At 32.3% G+C, this 21765-nt stretch overlaps 2 protein-coding genes across 4 annotated transcripts; both read right to left on the reverse strand.

Annotated features, from left to right (window-relative positions):
* Positions 1-4663: 4663 nt before the first annotated feature.
* Positions 4664-8134, reverse strand: LOC106762977 (probable folate-biopterin transporter 2). 3 transcript variants are annotated; one of them, XM_014647121.2, is made up of 6 exons: positions 8003-8134; positions 7372-7839; positions 5888-6147; positions 5704-5799; positions 5465-5635; positions 4664-5344 (listed from the first exon to the last, which is right to left on the reverse strand). In XM_014647121.2, exons 2-6 carry the CDS (start codon positions 7751-7753, stop codon positions 4742-4744), a joined length of 1512 nt encoding a protein of 503 aa, XP_014502607.1. In that variant the 5' UTR covers positions 7754-7839; positions 8003-8134; the 3' UTR covers positions 4664-4741. The 3 variants fall into 3 exon arrangements, with proteins under 3 accessions (XP_014502607.1, XP_014502606.1, XP_014502605.1); XM_014647120.2 differs by having other exon boundaries at positions 7372-7900; positions 8003-8131; XM_014647119.2 differs by lacking the exon at positions 8003-8134 and having other exon boundaries at positions 7372-7996.
* A 9643-nt stretch (positions 8135-17777) lies between these two features.
* LOC106765229 (ubiquitin carboxyl-terminal hydrolase 22) lies at positions 17778-21533 on the reverse strand. Its single transcript, XM_014649771.2, has 3 exons — positions 20410-21533; positions 19635-19753; positions 17778-19329 (listed from the first exon to the last, which is right to left on the reverse strand). The coding sequence occupies exons 1-3, from the start codon at positions 21174-21176 to the stop codon at positions 18554-18556; spliced, it is 1662 nt and encodes a 553-aa protein (XP_014505257.1). The 5' UTR covers positions 21177-21533; the 3' UTR covers positions 17778-18553.
* Positions 21534-21765: the final 232 nt, after the last annotated feature.

The following is a 21765-nucleotide window of genomic DNA, read 5'->3' on the forward strand; positions in this document are numbered from 1 at the left end:
TTTATCCTTTAATATTTTCGTTCTCTGTTATTCCTTACCTCCCATCACCAACCATCGCAACCAAATTTTGTAACTCCTTATTCATTTCAACCATTCTCCTTTGGTTATATTATATTCTCTTCATTAGGAGTTCTTCCCAACTCATCCCAATCTCATCTGCACCATGTTGTGGTATTGCCCTTGGTGGCAAATTAAGGATTGCATGAATCATTGGGTTCCTATGATCGTCCTCGCGCAACAACCACTCCTAACATATCTATCAACATCCAAATATAAGTAATCAATAAAAAACAATAAACAAAAGCATGTAAAACTAATGAAGTAATTGTACACACACATATGAACTAACTTACATCCTTTTTCTGAAACAAATCTTCTATTTTCTTTGACCTCAACTTAAGCGAAGACCAATTTATTATTCTGAGGACAACAATTTCATGTTCACCATCCAGTAAACCCAAACGTTCAACGGCCTAAAACTACAAAACACAAATAACCCAAAATGAAGACCAAATAATTTACAATTTCTAAAAAGTCAAATAAAATATAATTCTTACTTGCAAGACTGCAACATTGCCATTAATCCTTATAGAGTTCTTTATGTCACACTCCCTTATTATCATTGACCCCTTTGTTAAACTATTAATGACATATGTATGCACAGTTTTTGCCCAATCATATTGATACAAACTATCAATGTAATCTAATACTCTAAGAGGCATGTTACTAACTACCTTTGATTTTCTAGGAAAGTAAAAAACAATAAAACAAAGTAAAATATACAAACGAGATACATAATCCACATCAGACTAATTATTTTCTATTAACAATTTTATCCTATTTACAACTTCTTTTGGAGTAAATGATTTTGAAGAAAATTATTCATAAACGACACCACCAACATTATCATCAAAATTCACATCTAATCTCCTAACACCTAGGCCCAGACCCATGCAAACATCAGTAACTGTAAAAGGTACCATTCTTTGCTTCAAAATGAAGCATTCATTGCGGCCAACCCATCGGGTCACCATTTCCTTCAACAAAGAAGCGCATAAGTCAATCGGCCTGTTCAACACACCACTTGAGTGAATTTTGGCCAATACGTATCCGATCAATTTCTCTTAGTATACCATTAATCTACATTATGGCTTTAGTGTCACACCATGCCCACAATCAAAACTACATATTATTTTCAACAAAAACAACCATTAACCAACATTATTCAAACCGACAACATTATTAAAACCAACATTTACATTTTCAATACATTACATTTACTTACATTGGTACGACCTTCTTCTTTAATGTTATCCACCACTGTAAAACGAAAGCACCAAAAAACAACATCAACGCGAAAATCTTCAACGAAAAGTTCAACAAACTTTTTAAAATTTAAAGAAATATATCATCACTGTTTGGCTACAAAATTCAGAAGTTCAATTATTAAAACATTGAATAAAATAATTGTTATATCAACACAGCCACATAAGTGAACTATCCTAAGATCAGGGAACCCATATGCCAAACGACCCCAAAAAAAATTCTTAATCAATATTAAAAAAAATAAACCCACCCAAAATAAGGTCTCTGTAATGAAACAATGATAAAAGTTCTCACACACTTTATTCCATTTCACAGTATCATTACCCCTTTAAAAATGAAACTAAGAGTACATCCTATAATGTGTTTCTCACGGTTTATGCAACAAAAAAAAAAAATCAGAATGACAACCATACAACACAAAATCCTTAAATGGTAACAAAATTAAAAAACAACTCATACCCACCGAACAAAAGCAAAGGAGTCACGAGACGGAGGGCATAATGATGGAACCATAGAGCTTTCGATGGCCTGGGCTGCTTCAGAACGGTGGAATAGTACCAAAAAGTGCTCTGGTGAACTGTCAATGGCGACGAATCAGATGAATGGTGGAAAGTCACTCAAATGATAGATCTCTACAAGCCACACTACTGTTGGGGTGCTCCTTCTCTCAAGGGTTTTCTCAATCCCAAATGTATGTTCTGATTTTCTATTTGAAAAGTGAAACCCGTCACTTCAAACCCCTGCAACACTTCATTTACACGTTATTTCGTTTTTTTTTATTTAAAAAATGAACCACTCAAAACATGACGTGTCCGGTGTCAAAAGTTTGTCATTTTTTGGTGTCAAAGTATCATTATCCAAAATCTTTATATCATTTCTTCCATCTAAAGCTGGTTAACAGTAACAAAAATGCCAACTTCAGTGCTTAAGATTCAAGAAACTTCTGGTTTGGTAGTTCAAATGAAAAGATTCCATAATCTGGTTCAGAAAAAGGAAAAAATAGAAAAGTAACATAAAGTGACATGTTATATTCAATTGATACCGTACAAAAAGAAAATATTATAAAAAAATAATTTTTTTTTTGAAAAAAGAATAAAAAATAATAGGGTTAAATATGTTTTTAGTCCCTATACTTTGGAGCGATTTTGGTTTTAGTCCCTCTTTCAAACTATGGTACAATTTAGTCCTTCAACTTTAGAAAACTCTGGTTTTAGTCCTTTTTTCCAAATTTTTTTAACTTTATTTTTTGTTTCAAGCACGTTTCATTGTAGCATTTGGATTGTTTACACTGTTTGACACATTTTTGTTTCAATGTTAACTGAGAAACGCGTTTGAAACAACAAATAAAGTTAAAAAAATTGGTAAAAATGACTAAAACCAGAGTTTTATAAAGTTGAAGGACTAAATTGTACCATAGTTTGAAAGATGGACTAAAACCAAAATCGCTCCAAAGTATAGGGACTAAAAACATATTTAACCCAAAATAATATTAAATGAATGTAAAAAAATTGTGTGTATAAAAATATAATTTCTCAACAAATAAATAAAATGACTGAAAAAGTTTAACCATGCATTAATATCTTTTGATCACCTTTAGTTTCTCCATAGTTGGCCAAAAACTCCACCACATTGCAATGGATAGGACAAAGACAAAAACACAACAAAGACTTCTAATGAATATCGGAAAGAGAAGAATACGGAGTTTATAATTTATACCTTTGGAAGGAAGATGATAGGGAGTGTATAATTCAAAAAATTTATACATTCGTTTCAAATTTAGGATTTAAGATTTAGTTTCAAATTTTGTTTTGATAAATTTCGAATGAAGAAAGGATTATAATAGTAAGATTTTATTATTTGTTTACTTTTCGTAAATGTGCTCGAATTTGAGAATATAAAAATGTAAAAGTTAACTATGATATCGAATAAAAGTTAAAATGATAAGAAAATATTTTTATCAAATAGGAAGTAATTGATTCCAAAATAGAGGGAACCGATTTTAATTATATATGATGCAAATCAGTTTCGTTCATATTTTAAAAGAGTTTGAGGTTGAAAACAAACAATGAACCGAACAACTTGAACTTAATAAAAGAAGCAATGAAAATGAAAGATAAAACACAAACCTGTAATCGATTATAAATTGAGTAGAATCGATTCCAGCGCAACCAATTATGTTTAGAGGAGTAAAAGATTCCATCAATCGAATATATAACAGTACATTGTTATTGGACCTTCTTCAAATCCTATGATGAACCCTTTTGGTGCCACGGGATTGAATCAGGCATGGAATTTAAGTGGTCGTGATTCAGTTCCAATAACTCGATTCGAATCTAACTTTCAGTAACCCGAACCCGCCCCGCATAATTAGGTAATTATTGACCCATGATAAAAATATTAAATTGTTAACTCGGTTTAGCTCGAATCTATAAAAAAAATTTGTTGACTCATTAATTCTAATCCAGTTTGACATGTCTATCTAATATCCCACCATTTAATTATTTTATATAAACACGTTATTAGTTTTCTCTGACAATGTTTGTGTTTCCAGACATAAGTGAAAAATTTTAAAATTGTTAAAATAGAATTAACCTTCTGTAATTACTCATTATTACGAAATTCAATTTTCAATTACATATTTATTTCTTCTGCTGTTTGGATTAATCACCTTTTGAATATTTTAAAATAGAAAATATCAACCTTAATTTCTAAATATCTATTTTTAATTTCCAACATTAACAAAAAAGTCCTAAAGTTTACTAAATCTATAGATTTAAAGATTGGAAAAAAAAAATTGAGTACAAATTATCAATACATTATATAGTTAAAAAGAAAATCCAACTCTCAAAGTTTGAACTAAACCTTCTCAGATTTGTTTTTAATATAGGAATCTATGTATATATATAAATCCATGTCCTAACTTTTCTTTTACTTGATGTGAAACTTGCATCCCAACATATTTAAGGTTTAACTATATATATCAAGGACTTTTAATAAATATCCTACCACTTATTAATAACGTTGTGGAATCCCTTATAGTTGTTTAAGATATATGTATTAGGTATCACAGTATTTGCATAAGAACTCATCATTTAAAGTAAAAATAAATATCACAAATAAAGTAACAGAAAAGATCAATCTCTAGACTTATATTATATATATATATATATATATATATATATATATATATATATATATATATATATTTCACCTAACATATTTCTCAATAATGTGAAATTTCCAAGTCATAATAAATTCTTACCAATATGTCTTCACAGAATGATCTTAGATTTTTGTTTATTTTTAATTTTTTTCATTAAATGCATAGAAATTGCACTTGTAATGCTAAACTAGCTTGGTAATTTCGTGTGTTTGGAATTGAGAGTGCAAAAGAATGTCTCTAACTTTGATTGAACTATTTAGCATCAACACTGTGTACAAGGGAGACCAATTCAACATTTTTGGAGTCTGAGGTCTCAATGACCACCTCGGAATCCATGGTTTCAGTTGTTGGGAGAATGGAAGAGTTGGGGTCAGCTCTAGGAACCAAAAACAGCAGCCAAAGTGGAGTGATCCTTAAGATGTTCCTGATCAAAATAGCCAACCAAATATTATCAAACCTTGTTCTTGTGATCCTCAGAATGTGGAGAACAAAACCACCACCCCATGCTGCAGAGAGAAGTCCAACATTATCAATTGACATCAAGAGAGCAAAAAAGGTTCCTTCAATGCCTGAGGGACACAGCTTTGAGCTAAGCACAAGCATAGGCATCCACTTTAGCCTGTTGGTCATTTGGGCAATGCTTTCAACAATCACAACAAACACATAATCTGCTATGCCAAACTTCAGGTTCCATCTCAATACCAGAACCAGATCAAGCATCCCTGACAAACCATATATCAACTGAGTCCAGAACAGCAAGTTCCTGAATGCATATTCCTTCAGAGCATACTGATATAGGATTGCACCTAAAAGTGACCCCACTGAACTAATTGAAAATATAAAACCAACACTCTCCTGTGTAACATAAATATTAATTCATCACATTTAGTTTCTTCAAAAACTTCACTCACAAAAACAGCTTCTTTCATATTTTTTATCCAACCATAACATTGATGAATGAATCAAACCAAATACCTGAGAGAAAGATGGTCCACCCTTTGATTCTGTATACCAATAAAACATTCCTTCACGAACATCCAAACTCAGTGCAATGGATAAATACATGTATAAACAAGGCCTCCATACATCTTCACTCTTCAATGTAGTCCACATGGCCTTGGAAGCATCAACAAAATTTTGTTTCACCTATACACCACATGGAAACTCAGTTTATGCTTGTATTAGGCCCTTGGAATGACATGAACTAGTTATACCTGTCTATATGATGTGTGGTGCATGCGAGGCTCATAAAGCAGAAAACCAACAGAAACTACTAGTCCAGCTGGGATGGTCATCAAACCAAACACCCCCTGTGACGAAAAATGCTCTCTTAGTACAGTGTAAAAGACAATGAAAATTTTGCATGTTTTACTGTTGAAGGGTTTTTCAGAGGCTAACCATTGGGCCTATAAGGTGAACAAAGACTCCACTGATGAAGAAACCAAATAGTGATCCAATGGAAGAACTGGCGGCACATAAACTTTGCATATCAGCTGCAAGTGAAGGATGAGAGATACTGTTCTGTGCCACACAAGCATCAATGGTTACATCTGCTATTGCCACCCCAGCACTTCCAGCCGTTAATGACAGAAGGGCCAACACAAGATGCAGGTTTTCATGCAAAGATAATAAAAGCATGGAAACTACTCCTATGATTCCTGAAACCATCAAAGAGGGGAAAAAAATTCAGGCTACTATGTCAGTGAAGCAATTTCTGAAGCTCTTCCATAATTACACGGCATTACTAATATGTGATAAAGTACATAGTTAATCCTCAAAAAGAAACTCATTAAATGCAAACAATCTTGGTTGTTAATTGTATCCCTTCTAAGGTTGTTTGAAGAAAAGCTAATTACACTCATGCTTAATACACATTGTTATAAAGTAAAAGCAAAAAATTGATCTTCCTAATTTTACATCATTTCCAAGTTCTATGATATGTCAAGAAGCACTTACTTAGTATTAAGAATCCAAGTATAAGTCTAAATCCCACATTAAGTAAAAATGAGAGAGTTGAATACCATATATGGATGAAGACTCATAAACTCATTATTTTATAATTTTGGATTGGATGGTATTAATCTTTTATATGTGAGTTGACTCATGTTTCATTAGTGTTATACTTTCCAGTAATCCCCTCTCGAAAGGCCTATCAATAATAACAAGTTGCAGTTTCTTTAGGCAACCCTGCACTTTGATAGATGTATTTAGTCTTATTTAAACTAGACACTGACCAATGTAAGACTTGGATCGGACATTTCTATCTTATACGTTAATTTTGTAAAACTGAAGTAGGCCTAAGACTAATTTTAACATGGTATCAAATCTATACTATATTGCTGGACACACTCCAAGGCCATGATAGTCCTTATCTCCCAGTACTTTGGAAAGTCATCAAAATCTATTCTGATATTACTTACTTTTTGAGTCTGCATAGATATGTCTTAAATGCAATTTATAAAGTTAGGGCAATGTTCACACCTCACAGAATCACTTTTCCAGCCCCTAAAACAGTGTATTGGAAATGGGCTAAATTTAACTCAACCTTAAAAAGTTAGTGCAGAGGAAGATTATCCAAACTATATAAGGAATATTTTGACCATATTCCTATCCAATTGCAGACATTCATCACTGCTGGGCTTCCACTCTGTATATTGAGCTTAAAAGCTACAGCATTGACAGCTTATCATTCATTTAAGTTCTTTCAAACTGATACAGATCTAGGAAAAACATTTAGAAGTAAAGGGTACAAGGAAAAGCAAAGCTGAAAAATATTTAAAGAATTACTAAAACTCCAACCTAAAACAGTAATTGATTTGGAATATAAACAACCTATCTGAACTTAGGAAGATCAGAGAAGAAGTGCATAATGCATTATATACCAGCAAAAATGAAATAAGGTCTCCTGCGATACCCAAAAAATGGGAGAACATCAGTGAGAAGACCCCAAATAGGTTTCACAACCCAAGGAATGGATGTGATTCCTTTATAAATCTGTGCCTCCGATGGCTGCACCTTCTGAACATCTTTCATGTAATACTTTGTGCCAACTTCAGCAAGAGCTACACCAAGTCCCTGGCTTATTCCGTAAATAACGACCACCCCAAATATAAAGCTCCAATGCATTTCCCTAGAAAGCATGCTAAACCATTGGATGGGGATGCATAAACAGTCCCAAAACCCCCTTTTGGGTTTATATTCCTCCACAGATTCACCATATGGCTCTTCCTGATTCCCCTCCTCCTGCATTATCACACCTTTCATGCACCCTTCACAGCAATGATTAAATCACCTTCAAAGAAATTCCTCCAAGATTTCTTCTTTCAACCACACATGATTCGAATCTAACACTGTCAAGTCAAAGATCAACGTTTCTCCCTGATTTCAGTTTCCAGACAAATGATGAAGGGACTTTGAAAAGCAAACAGCTTGCTGGATCAGTAGACAGTTGAAAAAGGAAACAAAGAGAAGAATAAAATCAAGGCAAAAGAAACGAAAATGAGTTCACATTACCTTGTGGTTCTGAGTCTATTGGTGAAATCTTAAAAGAAACTAAAAGACAAGTCAACATTAACCTTTTAAGATAATAAATGGGTATTTTGATTATTCCCCTATCCGACGAATCAAAAGAGAAAACGTCAAATTTACATATATTTTTTCTTCATTTTCCCTATATTAATGTTTCTCTTTCCTTTTTCCTTTTATTAAGTTTTGAGCAACCACGCAAAACCAAGAAGCTTCCTTCAGATTTAACATTTGATTTTCTGAAAGTTGTAGTTTAAGGTAAAAACAAATAGTGCTTGTGAATTCGTTGGACATACATATGTTTGATAGTTATCAGAGGGAAAACAGTTTTGTTCATTTTGAGATCGTGGAGCTACGCCATTGGTGCAGACACTGAAACTGAGGCCCCACATCGCCAGGATCTTGTTGCCACCTTGCTGACGTTTCCATTCCAAAAGTTTTTGGATTGCAAAAGCAAAAGACATATAAATTTTTCTAGATTACAGAATTAGTTTTGAAAGATATCAAACGTATGAGTGAACTATTTATATAGATTATAGAAATATCTAAAAGAAATCAACAATTTTATATTTAAAAAAGTAGTATCTTTAGACTTTATTTGAATAGAAAAAATAGTGTGTGTGTATATATATATAATTTAATATTTTTTTATTAAAAAATATATATTTATATATCCATTGAAGCTAATTTAAGTTACCACAAAATTATTTTCATTTCTCATGTTTACTTCACTAGAAAGGGTTAAGTTATTGAAGATATGGTAGTCTTCAAATTTTTAAAATGAATTTATAGGGTTGAGATAAACTACATTATTGAACTGAAGTTTTTGAAATTACATTAGTTTTTACGCTTTTGAAATAGTAATATAATTTAGTCTATTTAAAATAATTTCCACTTTACCATAACCATAAATAAATGACATCTATTTATTCTATGTCTCGGATATGCTACCTTACTTTTGTTTTTTACTTTCCTGTCTTCTTTTTCTTCAATTTATTTTACTCTTATTCTTAGTTTTTTTTTTTGTCACATTCTTATATTTGTCCCTGTTTGGTCTAACGTCAATGTTAGTTAGTAATATTACATTATTATATGATGTGTCAATGTGCAATGTATATGTCAAACGTGATTAGGTGAGAAACCATAATATATATAAAAGCTTAGGATAAGTTAATGTTAAAACTTTATGAGTCATGAAATTAATGATAATCATAACTTACAAAATTAACATTTTAAAAATATAATAAAATCAAATTTATTTAATACGACTTAAAATTAATCATAGTCATAATCATTCTTTTTATAATCAATCACTATTATATATGACTTAATTAATAATTTAATTTTTATATTTTAAGATTATGACTAACTTAACTTTTTATATTTCTTTTTTACTTGAATTTTTATATATTTTTATTCAATAGAATCTTAATATTTATTTTAAAGAGAATTTATTTGACTATTATCTTAAATTGATACTAACACTCTTTAACCATGTTTTATATATTAAAATTTACAAAATGATACATGTCAAACTATTTAGAAGATGTCACGTATAAAAATCATGTATCAAACCTACGGAGTCTAAAGATAAAAAATTATCAAAATTTTAAAACATGACTCATTTTCATATATATGATTAACATCAATTGAAATAATCAAATTGATTCCATTTAAAAAATATTAAAATTTAATTAAATAAAAAAACATTGAAACTCAATTAAGTAAATAAAAAATAAAAAAACAAAATGAAAAACTTAATATACAAATTACTAATTGAACTTTATTAATTTTCTAAAATACTTTTTTTACATTGTAAAAAACGTTAAGTTCATATTTATTATCTTTCTAGATCATCCTTTCATTATCATAACATAAAGTTAATAGGGTTAAATATGTTTTTAGTCCCTGAAATTTCATTGAGTTTTGGTTTTAGTCCCTGCATCAAACATTGATGGCATTTCATCCTCCTAGTATGAAAACTCTTACTTTTAGTCCCTAAAAACAAACGGAGTTAAATTTTTTATGATGTGGCTAACGACATTGCCACATAGCCTTCCACATTCTGTTACCATTGCCTTCCACGTTGCTTTTTTTTAGCTTTTGGATTAAATTGATTTTGTTTTGCACGTGTCTGTTAGTGATGAGATCAATTAGGTATGTAGTAAAACTAATTGGGATTTAGGGCAAATGTGATCAGAAACAGGAATTTCATACACCCCAGAATAATTCACCCACAGTTTCACCAAATGCACAACCTCAAACACCCAAATCAAGAAAAAGGTATCAACTTTTTCTTTGTTTCTTGTGCAACCCAAATAATCGAACTTTCAAATACCCAGCTATAAAACCAGCTATAAAACCAGTATATTTACATTTACGATTCCTTTTTCTTGTTTTGTAGAAAAAGTTAACAGAAGAAAATGGTATGCCTTTGTCGCCCATTTTACAGGTCTCTCCGGTGCTGTCAAAGCTGCCATGGAGAAAGGTGAGAGCTCCGCTACCGCATCAGCAACAAGCACAATCGAATGAGCGGTGGCAGAACTTCTGCAAAACCCACCAAAGGTTTCAATGTAAGAGGAAGCGTCGAGAGAGGAGGGGATTAGAGTTTGCTGGGTTGGAGACAATAGGCGGCGATAGTAGGTGGTGGTTCGATTCCGAGAAATTGGTGAAGGCGTTGTGGTAAGTAGAGGAGAAGGTGGATTTTTCGGCGTCGTGGTCGTGGTTGTGTAGTGCGGGGTTTTCCATTTGGTCTGGCAACGCCGATAGAGGATGGTCAGTGACGGTATGGTTCTTGGAGCCCTAAATCCCAATTAGTTTTCCATTTGTGTAGTGCGGGGTTTTCACATTTGCCCTAAATCCCAATTAGTTTTACTACATACCTAATTGATCTCATCACTAACAGACACGTGCAAAACAAAATCAATTTAATCCAAAAGCTAAAAAAAAAGCAACGTGGAAGGCAATGGTAACAGAATGTGGAAGGCTACGTGGTAGTGTCGTTAGCCACATCATAAAAAATTTAACTCTGTTTGTTTTTAGGGACTAAAAGTAAGAGTTTCCATACTAGGAGGATGAAATGCCATCAATGTTTGATGCAGGGACTAAAACCAAAATTCAGTGAAACTTCAGGGACTAAAAGCATATTTAACCCAAGTTAATATTATTGGTCTCTTCAATTACAATGTCCTTTGAATACTTTTATCTAGGTCAATTAGGTCATTAATAAACAGAAACTCTCTTTTTAGGCTCATAAAAGACATATGTGTGTAAGATTTCTCTCCAACTTTGTTATAATTATGTCTTTTATTTATCTATTTTTTAATTATTCATTCACAGTAATAGCACTTTTTTAATTCATGTTTATTTTGTTATTTTTTTTTAATTTATGTTTAATTTGTTTTCATTATTGAGAAAAATTTTAAATTTTGATTTAACTCTTAATTTGTTTGAGTATTGATTTGATTTTCAATTTATATGTTCTTTAAAGAAAATTGAGATTATAACTTGGTATATTTAGACTTGCATGTATTAGTGATAATGTTTTTTCGTTTTTATTTCTTTTATGTTTAAGATTTAATTACTTGTTTGTTTCAAGTTTAGTTTAAAATTTTTAAGTTGATCCTTATTTAGATTTTTGTTTTAATTAAGTTTCAAAATTTGTTAAAACTGCTTTAATTAAGTCTCATGTTAAAATCATCAATTTCTGACGAGACATATTTATTTCGCAGTTAATACATATATGACACAATATTTTTTTAATGTGGAATTTTGCTTGATAACAATGTTTAAAAATGTGAATGTAATTGGATTTTTCCTCGTGATACTCCTTCCTCCTCCAATCCAACCCATGCAACTCCACCCCACACATGGACAACACTTCAGCCTCTTCTCAATTTGTCTTTCTCAAAAATTTAAGATTGGAACAAAAAGATTAGAACTCCTTTTTCCTCATTTTTTTTTCTTCCACCCATACAGATCAACATTCTCCACACACAAAAATAGAGAAAGATGGAGAGTGGGTAATCCCTTATTTCCCTTTTTAACTTGTGTAAGGATTGAAGTGGGGCGACGAAAATATAAGAAAAAAGTAAAGGCACAAGAGTGGGTGGTACAAGGTCGTAGTGGGTGGTGCAAGGCCTTAATGGGTGGTGTAAGGTCGTCCAGATTCACCCATTGACTATTCCTAGATTTTGTGTCACCATGAGTTCAGAGTGATCAAAGGATCCATTGACAAAATGTAGTAATGACACTAGAGAATGACATCAGGGTAGCAGCGAAGGGACTATGATGGTGGCCATTTATTTTATTGTCAATGTTAGTTGTTACTTTTTTGTTAGTAAGGGGAGTTGAGCCCACAACTTCTTCCATCCTTCCTTCCAAACCAACTGAACCAATCTTATTTCTCAAAATTGTTAGAGAGGGGAATTAAACCCACAACTCTCCCACCATATCTCTTCCAACTTTACCACTAAGCCAACTTGACCATGATGAAGCGTCGACCATCGACGATGTTACTAAGGTCATCATAATCTATCGAAAACAATGCCCTGGGGATTAGATGTTGTCAATTTAGGGTTTACTTGTAAGAGAGAAAAGGAATTTTAGGGGAGATGGAGGTTCTTATGATGATTGATAAGAAGAAGAGAAAATATTGGGGAGGATGGAATGTGAAGGTGTTCATGAGTGTGTGTAGAGTTCCTAACCTCGAGAAAAATGATGATCCCTCACAATGAAGAAGAATGAGGTCCCCCAATGGAGATTGTAGATCCTTTTGTGTGTGTGATTAAGGGAATATGTAGGTGCGTGAGTGATTCAAGGGATATAGAGGTGTGTATTAAGAGGATATGGAAGTGTGGAGATGGTGACTGATTTTTGGATAATTAATGGGGTGAGTAATGAAAAGGTGTGTGATATTTATGTAAATGTGAAGAAATAAAAGGGAGAGAGGTTGGACACATGGCAAAGTGAGAGTGAGATGATTTTAGAAAACTTTGACACGTTTCTATCACACTTTGTCACATCACCACTCTCTTGACCTCGTTTTATTACACTCTATTACACTTTATTACACATATCTAACGAAAACGACCTGATTGAAGTGTTTTAACAAAATTTGGGACTCAAATGATTAAGGTCCAACTTGAATCTTTCCAACTAAATTTGGGATCAAGCAAGTAATTAAGTCTATGTTTAAATATAATTCAATTGTAATTATAAATTCTTTTTTTTACATATTGTCTTTAATCGATTTGAACTCTTTGAGTTTTGGTCTATTATAAACATGGACTCAGATTACGGATTTGCCTTAGCACCTCAACTAAAGACAGAGACTTAAAGTTGGAGGGCTTTGGTTGTTATAAACATGAACTCATATTATGGGTTAAAGGGAAAAGAACTAAAGTGGATGAAGGTAGAAACTTTACAACACATAGGGACAAAGCGATTGGACACATATTGGAACATAGTGGTGGCGCAATTAACAAGTATAAGAAGATGGACAAAAACTAAAAACATGATAACAAATGAATAACAATTAAAATAACCATAAATATTTGTAGAAAAGTTCTCAAAAATAAGAAAGTCTAATATTAACCAATTTGAAGACAATTTGAAGACAATTTAAATAAGGGTATAAATAACAGTCTTAAAGTAGAAAAAGGGGATCACAAATTCAAAAACAATATACTTGTATTTGTTTCAAGTTGGGTACTTTTTCGGCCAAAACAAATTGGCACTAGTGTGGGGTAGGTAAAATTTAATTTTGCCTCCACAAATTCATAAGAATCCATGCACCATGTATAACCCACTATGCTACACCTTTTCTTCGTGAACGCTCATTTTGTTGTTGCATCACCGTGTTGGTTAAAACAGATCACAAAGAACTGACTCCACCTTCTTCCACCATCATGCTCACCATGTATACTAACTTGTTTGCCATGCTCAACTTGAAGTTTGCCATCAGTTCCACCAATACCTCAGTGAAACCCCTTCTCTAACCTAAGCAAATTTTCCCTAACTATGCATAACTACTACAATGTCGTCGATGTGTCCTTTTTTGCATGGTACCATTACTCTACAAAAGATTCACTAGCGAAAAATTATGTTGGAATGCCTAATCTCTTGACACTTCCAATGAAAGCTTTATTCCATGGTACATTTTTTTGAGTTATATGTATATGTACGATAAATTTCTATTTTTTCTTGTAGTAATATCCAACAAACTATCATATCTTTTTCTCTCTCCAATGTTAGTAAGGATTATAGAATTTAGTTATGTTTGATAATATAATCATTTATTGGCATTTTTAAAGCAATAATTTTTTTTATTTTGAAAAGGTTTTTCGCAGTGGAAAAATATAAAGACTATAGTGAACTTAAATCTTATAACTAAGAAGGATAAGAAAATTTACAACTGACTTAGTCAATATTGACCCTAGCTCGACTGGAGGTCATCCTTGGCAAAGACCAAGTTTGACATCGACCTTGGCTTCACAAAAGATTATTCTTGGAAAAAGACCAAAGTTATTCTTAACTATGACCAAGGTTTGCATATACCATGATTTGGCTAAAGGTCGTTTTTTACAACGACCAAGTTGAACATCGATCCTTTCTCGACTAGAGGTTGTCCTTGGCTATGATCAAGGTTGGCATCAACCCTAGCTCGACTAGAGGCCGAACTTGACAAATATCAGTTCATTCACTAATAAGTATAGAAAGTGGACTTTTTAAACTAGTTAAAGTCTCAATTAGTTTAAAAATTCTGGGTCATATACATATAAAGTGCACTTTTTAAACCAGTTAAAGTCTAAAACAGTTTAAAAAGTCTAGATCATATATACAAAAAAAAGAACTTTTTAAACTGGTTAAACTCTTTAACCGATTTTAAAAGTTTGGGTAATATATAAAAAGTTTGGGTAATATATATAAATTTTTGCTTCCTAAGTGATTTTTAAATCGATTTCCAGACTGAGTATAAAAAGTATGCTTTTAAAATCAGTTTCAAAACCAATTTAAAAAGTTCAATACTTTTTATACCCCTCTTCTATATAATTCCAAAATTGATTTAAAAGCCTTTTTTAACCTGTTTAAAAAAGATTTTTTATAACAGTGATATCATAATTGATATAAGAAATATTCACATATTGAAAAACTACAAATTTTAAAATACATACTGATCATCATAATTTGATACTATAACAAACATTATGTTTTACCAATGCAAACATGTGTTAATAAATGAATCTAATGGCTTAAAATTTGTTTGCAAGTCAACTATAAATAAATATTCAAAAGCAAACAAGTACATATAAATGTTTTAATAATATTCATATATATAAATTAAATATCCAATATATAATTTATATTTACTCCTATGGTGCAGTCAAGTATTCGAAGCTTCAATTTTGTTTTTTGGCAAAAGAAATTGTGTTCAACTATATGTTTTTATAATTTATTACTGGTTTGGTACAAAATCATATATTACTTACAAAATCATATATGGATATTTTCTTCAAAGGAGTTCTTTTATCAAATAAATCCAAAATAGAATAATCATATATCAATCCTTGAAGAATTCATACCGTAATTCAAACAAATACATTACTTGACCATCAGACCAGAAAATATTCATTTTAAAATATTTATATTGCATGGATATAAAACAAAATTATGCATTCTTCATTGTTTTTAACAAAAAATAAAAGGTGCAATTCGATTAATTTTCAATCTCAAAATAATCACACCCATTGTCTAAAAAAATTATGTCATTGTCACAAGCAAGAGATAACTTTCCACATTACATTAAGCAATCTTGACAAATTCTTGAAGTTGCAGGTGCTTTGAGACCTTTGTACCCATAAAAGCAACGATAGACAATAGTTATTGGAATCATTTGGATGATTTAGCGTATGAAAATCAAGCAAGATTTCACAAGAACATTGATTTTTCTGTGGTTGTTCAAACTGTTATTGGTGTTATGAGAAGATTTAGTCAAAGTTCAAACCTATCTATGCACAATACAGTAGTTTATTATTAACACTAGGCCAAACAAAACAAGTACATACTGGTCATATGACAGTTTCCACATGTTTCTTAGGTTAAAGCTTAAATGAATGGTGTTTCTAGTGAAAGTCTAGGTTTATCTCTTCGTGGAAGTGTTTTTAGAAGAAAACAAAGATGAATACATTATGAGTTTCTTTTTCTTTTAGAGAAAATATCTAAAGTTTTATATTGGTATTGAATAAAGTGTTATAAAGCTCGACAATTTACAGGGATTATTGACTATCCCTACACACCAACACGAGATTTTTTAATGTGTTTTTTCTTATGGATTAGGTTACCGAAAAACAAATACATTTTGTTGATATGAGTAGTCAAATCAATTCCTTTAAGCTATTTTTCAACTGTATAGTCTTATATTTATACAGCCTTTGTTTGTGTCTCTCGCACTTCATATCTCTTGCATCAGCGATCATTCTCTGCCCTTATCAGTGTCCGGATATCACAAATATCATGTATTTTTGTCAAAGAAAATCATTATATAAATAAGTTATTCAAATTAAGATTATCAATCACAGAGGATATTAAACGGGATACGACTATCTTAACTCTATTAACTTTGGATTACTTTCATAATAAATATCTTCATCCCATGTATAGGGAAGTTTAGCCCATGGATCGCCTCATAACTTTTACTCAGGATTTTAAAAAGTCGGTGAGATAATACAAAAAACAATTGAAACTTTGTTGGCCACAAAGGTTTTAAAAATTGGATTTGAGTGACTAATCTTGTAATATGGAAGACAATACTGAATCCAAATGAATGCAGATAGTATTGGGCTTCATACAGTAACGAAAATTTTCTCAGAAACTAAGACTCTGATTTTCTAAGATAAAATTAAAAGAAATATATTTTTACTCAAATTAGATAGGATTTTTTTTAATACACAAGAAATTATATTAGCACACAGTTTCAATTTGTATTTCATTGAAATATTCTCTCAATTTTAGCATACATAGAATCTCTTTTTCTTATTTGCTAATTTTATATTGAGATCCTGTTTTACCCTGCTTTTCTATGTCCTAAAATCCTCATCTTTTAAGTCCTCGATTTGTTGTACTATTTTTTTACTATAGAACAAGAAGTGGAAGTAATAATGGTGAAGGACATTCAATGATGAATAGTTCCAAAGTTGGAGGGCCATCATTAGATCAAATCATACATAGAAAAAAAAAAGTGTATCAGTCTTGAACCCCCCCTGCTATCAAGTATCAGTCTATAGAAGACTAGCATTGCTTTTCCTTTTAGTTCACCATTTCTTCATCTTTAAGCATCTTCATTTACCTTTATACATCTTTTTTCCCTTCTTTATGCTTTAGGAGGCCCCATTTGAAGGAACCAGTTTTTTTTTTTATTCTGTAATACTTGCCACTTTCATTATTATTATAACACCTGTCCTTTTGTCTCCCAATTTTAACTGCAGCATAATAGCTACTGCAAAAATATAGATCATTTACTATGTGTAACCACATCCAAACAACTACTACTAAGCAGATGGCAGGTTCTGAACATTCATAAATAATCTTAACAATATATAGAAATTAAACTCTAAATAATATCAGATACAGACAGAAGATAAAAATTCTGGAGTCAGATAAAGAGAAATCCATTTTCACCCTTTGATTCTAAATTTATCTTGCATGTTTTCTAATCTTTAAACTTGTAAAAAATATATGAATATAGTGACATGTTGTCCTCCAATTATCAATTGACTGTTTTCTTGACTTCAATATAAGATACTGTTAATCATATAGCTGCATTTTTCTCTCAGTCAGCAAACATAACTTCAAGTTGGAACAATAATATTCCTCAAATCACCTTTAAAAGAATAAACTTGCCTTCAACAAAACCCCTGTCTATTGTGCACCACATAAGCAATCCAATTAAGTAATCTGCATTCTAACAACAAAGCAGACATAATGGCATGTGAAAATTTGACATGAGTGTTATTACAGTGTCCTTGTTAGACACGGGAATTAGAAACAGTCATCAACATAGTCTCTTTTTTCCTTTTAACTTTCTTTTGCTCCTCACTTCACTTGGTGGTGACAGGAGAATAACAATCGTTGTTGAACAACTTTTGTTAGCATCAATTGAAAAGGGTTATGTACATGACTACCTGCAATTAAAGAATTTGAGTAAGCATAGTTTGAAAAGTTCTGAAGGAGTTGAGTTACTTCTGGCTCCTTGATCTTTGTTGCAATGCTGCTAATGACATTACCACATGAAAATATTCAATTAGAATCAAATTAGCAACCTTGCATCTCATTCCCATATCTGCATTTTAGCAGTTCAAACTTCTGAGATGCATATTGCAAATCCATCTTGTTAACTATGATCTGTGATTCTTCAAACCTGAGGGGAAATTGGAAGAGAAATAAATTCCCTCACTGAACATCAAGTTGGCTTTCAACGCCACAAGCACACATTATATTCCACTCTTTGAATGACAAGTACTCACTTTATAATCCTCCTCTCTAGCAACAACCAGCAATAGGAAAATATAGCTCTCTTCCAGGGGAATTTGGAGCGTGACTCTGGTCTTCATTTGCTTTATTGTACAAAGTTTTCTGAGCATAGAAAATCATGTAACACTGTGAAGCTCTAACTGTAGCTTCATCAACCTCAGTTATCCAAGCATCATCACATTTGTACCATTGATTCCTTATACGCACGAACGAAACATAATGGCCGGATTCAAGCGTACCCGAATGTGATACCACAGCAAAAATTTCAAACTCAGAAAGCATATCTGATTCATCACCCCCAAAAGAATAAATTCTATTTCCATATCTGGCTCTGAGGATTGAGGAGGACAAATATGGAGACATGTCTAAGGAAAATGGGAAGTGTAGGTAGTGGTCTATTTTTCTTGAAGACTTTTTGACAAAAGAGTGCTCAAATCGTTTTACATGTAAACTAAGTACTAATGGAAGCTTTCTAATGGACATTTGCTTCAAAGAGTCTTGCTTTTCCTGACAATTCTGGCAGTAAAGTTTCTGGTCTGACCCCAACTTCTCTGGCCTTGTGAACAAATCTAAACAACCTGAAAGTGTAGACATACTTCCATCATCATTCCGTTTGTTAAGCTTTTTACCCTTTTCTGTTGAAGAGACACTGGTGTTCAAGTTAAGTGAAATATCAACACAAGGATCATAGGTTGTTGAGGTGAATCCACAGGTCATGCACGTAACATCTGATCTCAATAACCCATAGAACACCCTATGAGCAATGCATTGACAGTCTTCGTTACCTGTATAAAACAACAATCATGCATCATTAATTTGAAAAACAACAATTGAGTAATGTAACAAGTCTAGATTTTCTCAGTTACAATGTTTCCCAGACAGCAAAATTTGCAGAATGAAAATATTTGGTATTAAAGCTGTTACGTGTTCATAGAAACAATATTCTTCCTAGCCAGTTACACCAATATTACTTTAACTATTATTATTATTATTTAGACAAAGTAAATCATTATGATACCAGCAACAATTATACCACAGTTGCATTGTGAACGTAAAACAGTAAGAAAAGACCAAATCAATATTTCATTACCTTTGCTTCCATTTCTTGATTTGCCGTCTTTCTCATGGATTGCATCTAACATCGAAATGAAAAACTCGTGAGCATCCTGCTGTTCATAACTCGCTAAATTTGCTGAATGCTGCCACCAGCTTGAAACAAAAACAAAAAGTTTCACCATTCGAAAGAAACAAGAATTTGATCACCAAAGCAACACAATGGGTGCAAATCCAAAGTGATAAAAGTTTTCGGTTTTAACTGGCATTGCTCCATCTATATTGCAACTAGCTTCATACAAAAACATAATCAACTTCGAACATAAGCATCAAATCAAGTTAGAGCTGACTGATAGCATAAGTGCTCAAAAAACATGCTTGCTTTCTTCACAGAAACCTTCACAGCAGAAGTTGCTACTTTTGTTACTTTAGTCAGACCATATTGAATATTTTCATAATACTAAATGTCAGGCTCAGGGAATCAATAAATTTCCTCTTTTCTAAGCTTACTGATTGAATATCGGAAAACTCGACAATGACAAAAGCTTTATCCCACTAGACGAGGTCACATGGATCACACAATGTCAATAGATTTTATCAAACACCAAATTCTCAAAGATACCATTCACTATGAGATATCTCATAACAACTATCAGAGAACTCCAAATCAAGTAACTCAACCAGTTTTTCTTTCAGGAACATTTAAAAGCATACTGAAGCAGATCATTAGATCCGCTTATAGATGCCAGCCACTATTTTCATTAGACAAACCTAAAACCCAAATGAGTATGACACAGAGAGCAGTATCAGACCTGTATAGAAACTGAGCAGGAGTATATGGATTCTGATCCCCAGAGTACACAGCTGAAAAAATAGCATTGACTTCACAAAGCAAACACATCAGATCTGTGGTTCTTCTACGATGACAAGCTTCCAATCTGTGTCCACCACTAAGGAAATACTCCCTCACAGGAGGAGCATGAAGCAACACTTGGAGCACGGAATTCATGAAACACGTGCTACCCAGATTGTTCAATCCCCTCAACCCCATAGGATAACATGATTTAGCTCTCATATCTTTGGTGGAAACTCCACCCTTAGATTTCTGAAAATTCAACCCAACCCCAGAAATCAATCTCCTCCTCTTGATCAACCTCTGCCCAATGCTTTCATTCCCAGTGACACCGCTTGTCAACCCCATTGAGTGCTTAGACATCACAACTTGGTCAAAATCCGGGTCATACAACTGATCACAGCACACCCCACAATAAAGTTCAGCCCTTTCAATGTCCACAAAAACAGCATGGCCAGTTTCTGACTGAGGGTGCAAAATGGTGTGATCCAAACATGAGAATGAAGAGCAAATCAGACACAAATAGAACCGCCCTTCACAGCCATTACAGAAACCACATCTGGGTACCGTCTTGGGTTTCTTCACACTGGTTTTCCCAATAGGGGAGGTCACAAGAAGCTTTTGGATGGCTTTGTAGCCATTGAAACCATGTTTAAGCTTGTACTCAGCAAGGTGCTGACAAGGTTCTGGGTTTGTGTATAAAGGGTTTCTTAGGAACATTTCCATTACTTCTTGGTATAAAAACACAATAAAAAACAAAAAATAAAAATATATGATTGAAACATAAACTGAAGGTTGTTAATGGTCTCTTCAAAGATGATGTGATAAAAAGAAAAAGAATGATTGAAGATCCAAAGAACAAGGACAACAACAACTATTGAAACCGAAAAACGTGAATAGAAGTAGACAGTTATTGTTCCTGTCAAGAAGAGATGATCAGATTCATCAAATAACAACACCTAAAATAACCAAAACACACTCCAATCAAAAAGATATTTTTTTTTATCAGCTTCTGAGTTGGGAGAGAAGACCCATCAGAAATTGTTTATGAGGTTTTTCATTTTCTAGTAAAAAAACAAAAATAAAAATGAAAAATAGAAAAAAAGAACAGACTAGTACTTGTTGAGTCATTGGTCATATAATATATAATATAAAGAAAAGACATCATTGTCTTTTGTTAAGAGATGAGTGCTAAGGGTAAATATAACATTAAGCTCATTTTATAGTATTCTGATAATACATTTAAAAGTAATTAATCAACACATAATTATGATTAACAATTTTGAATGAGTTACTTTTGCAATAAACATGCAGG

This window comes from Vigna radiata, chromosome 6 (genome assembly GCF_000741045.1).
Source record: "Vigna radiata var. radiata cultivar VC1973A chromosome 6, Vradiata_ver6, whole genome shotgun sequence".
In the NCBI taxonomy this organism is placed as follows: Eukaryota; Viridiplantae; Streptophyta; class Magnoliopsida; order Fabales; family Fabaceae; genus Vigna; species Vigna radiata.

Coding starts and splice junctions, on each gene's coding strand:
- LOC106762977 (XM_014647121.2), bottom strand. CDS start 7,753: ATGAAAGGTGTGATAATGCAGGAGGAGGGGAATCAGGAAGAGCCATAT. Junction 5,800..5,887: donor TTCACCTTATAGGCCCAATG/GTTAGCCTCTGA, acceptor TTTTCGTCACAG/GGGGTGTTTGGTTTGATGAC. Junction 5,345..5,464: donor GTGGACCATCTTTCTCTCAG/GTATTTGGTTTG, acceptor TATGTTACACAG/GAGAGTGTTGGTTTTATATT.
- LOC106765229 (XM_014649771.2), bottom strand. CDS start 21,176: ATGGAAATGTTCCTAAGAAACCCTTTATACACAAACCCAGAACCTTGT. Junction 19,754..20,409: donor CCTGCTCAGTTTCTATACAG/GTCTGATACTGC, acceptor TTTTGTTTCAAG/CTGGTGGCAGCATTCAGCAA. Junction 19,330..19,634: donor ATCAAGAAATGGAAGCAAAG/GTAATGAAATAT, acceptor TGTTTTATACAG/GTAACGAAGACTGTCAATGC.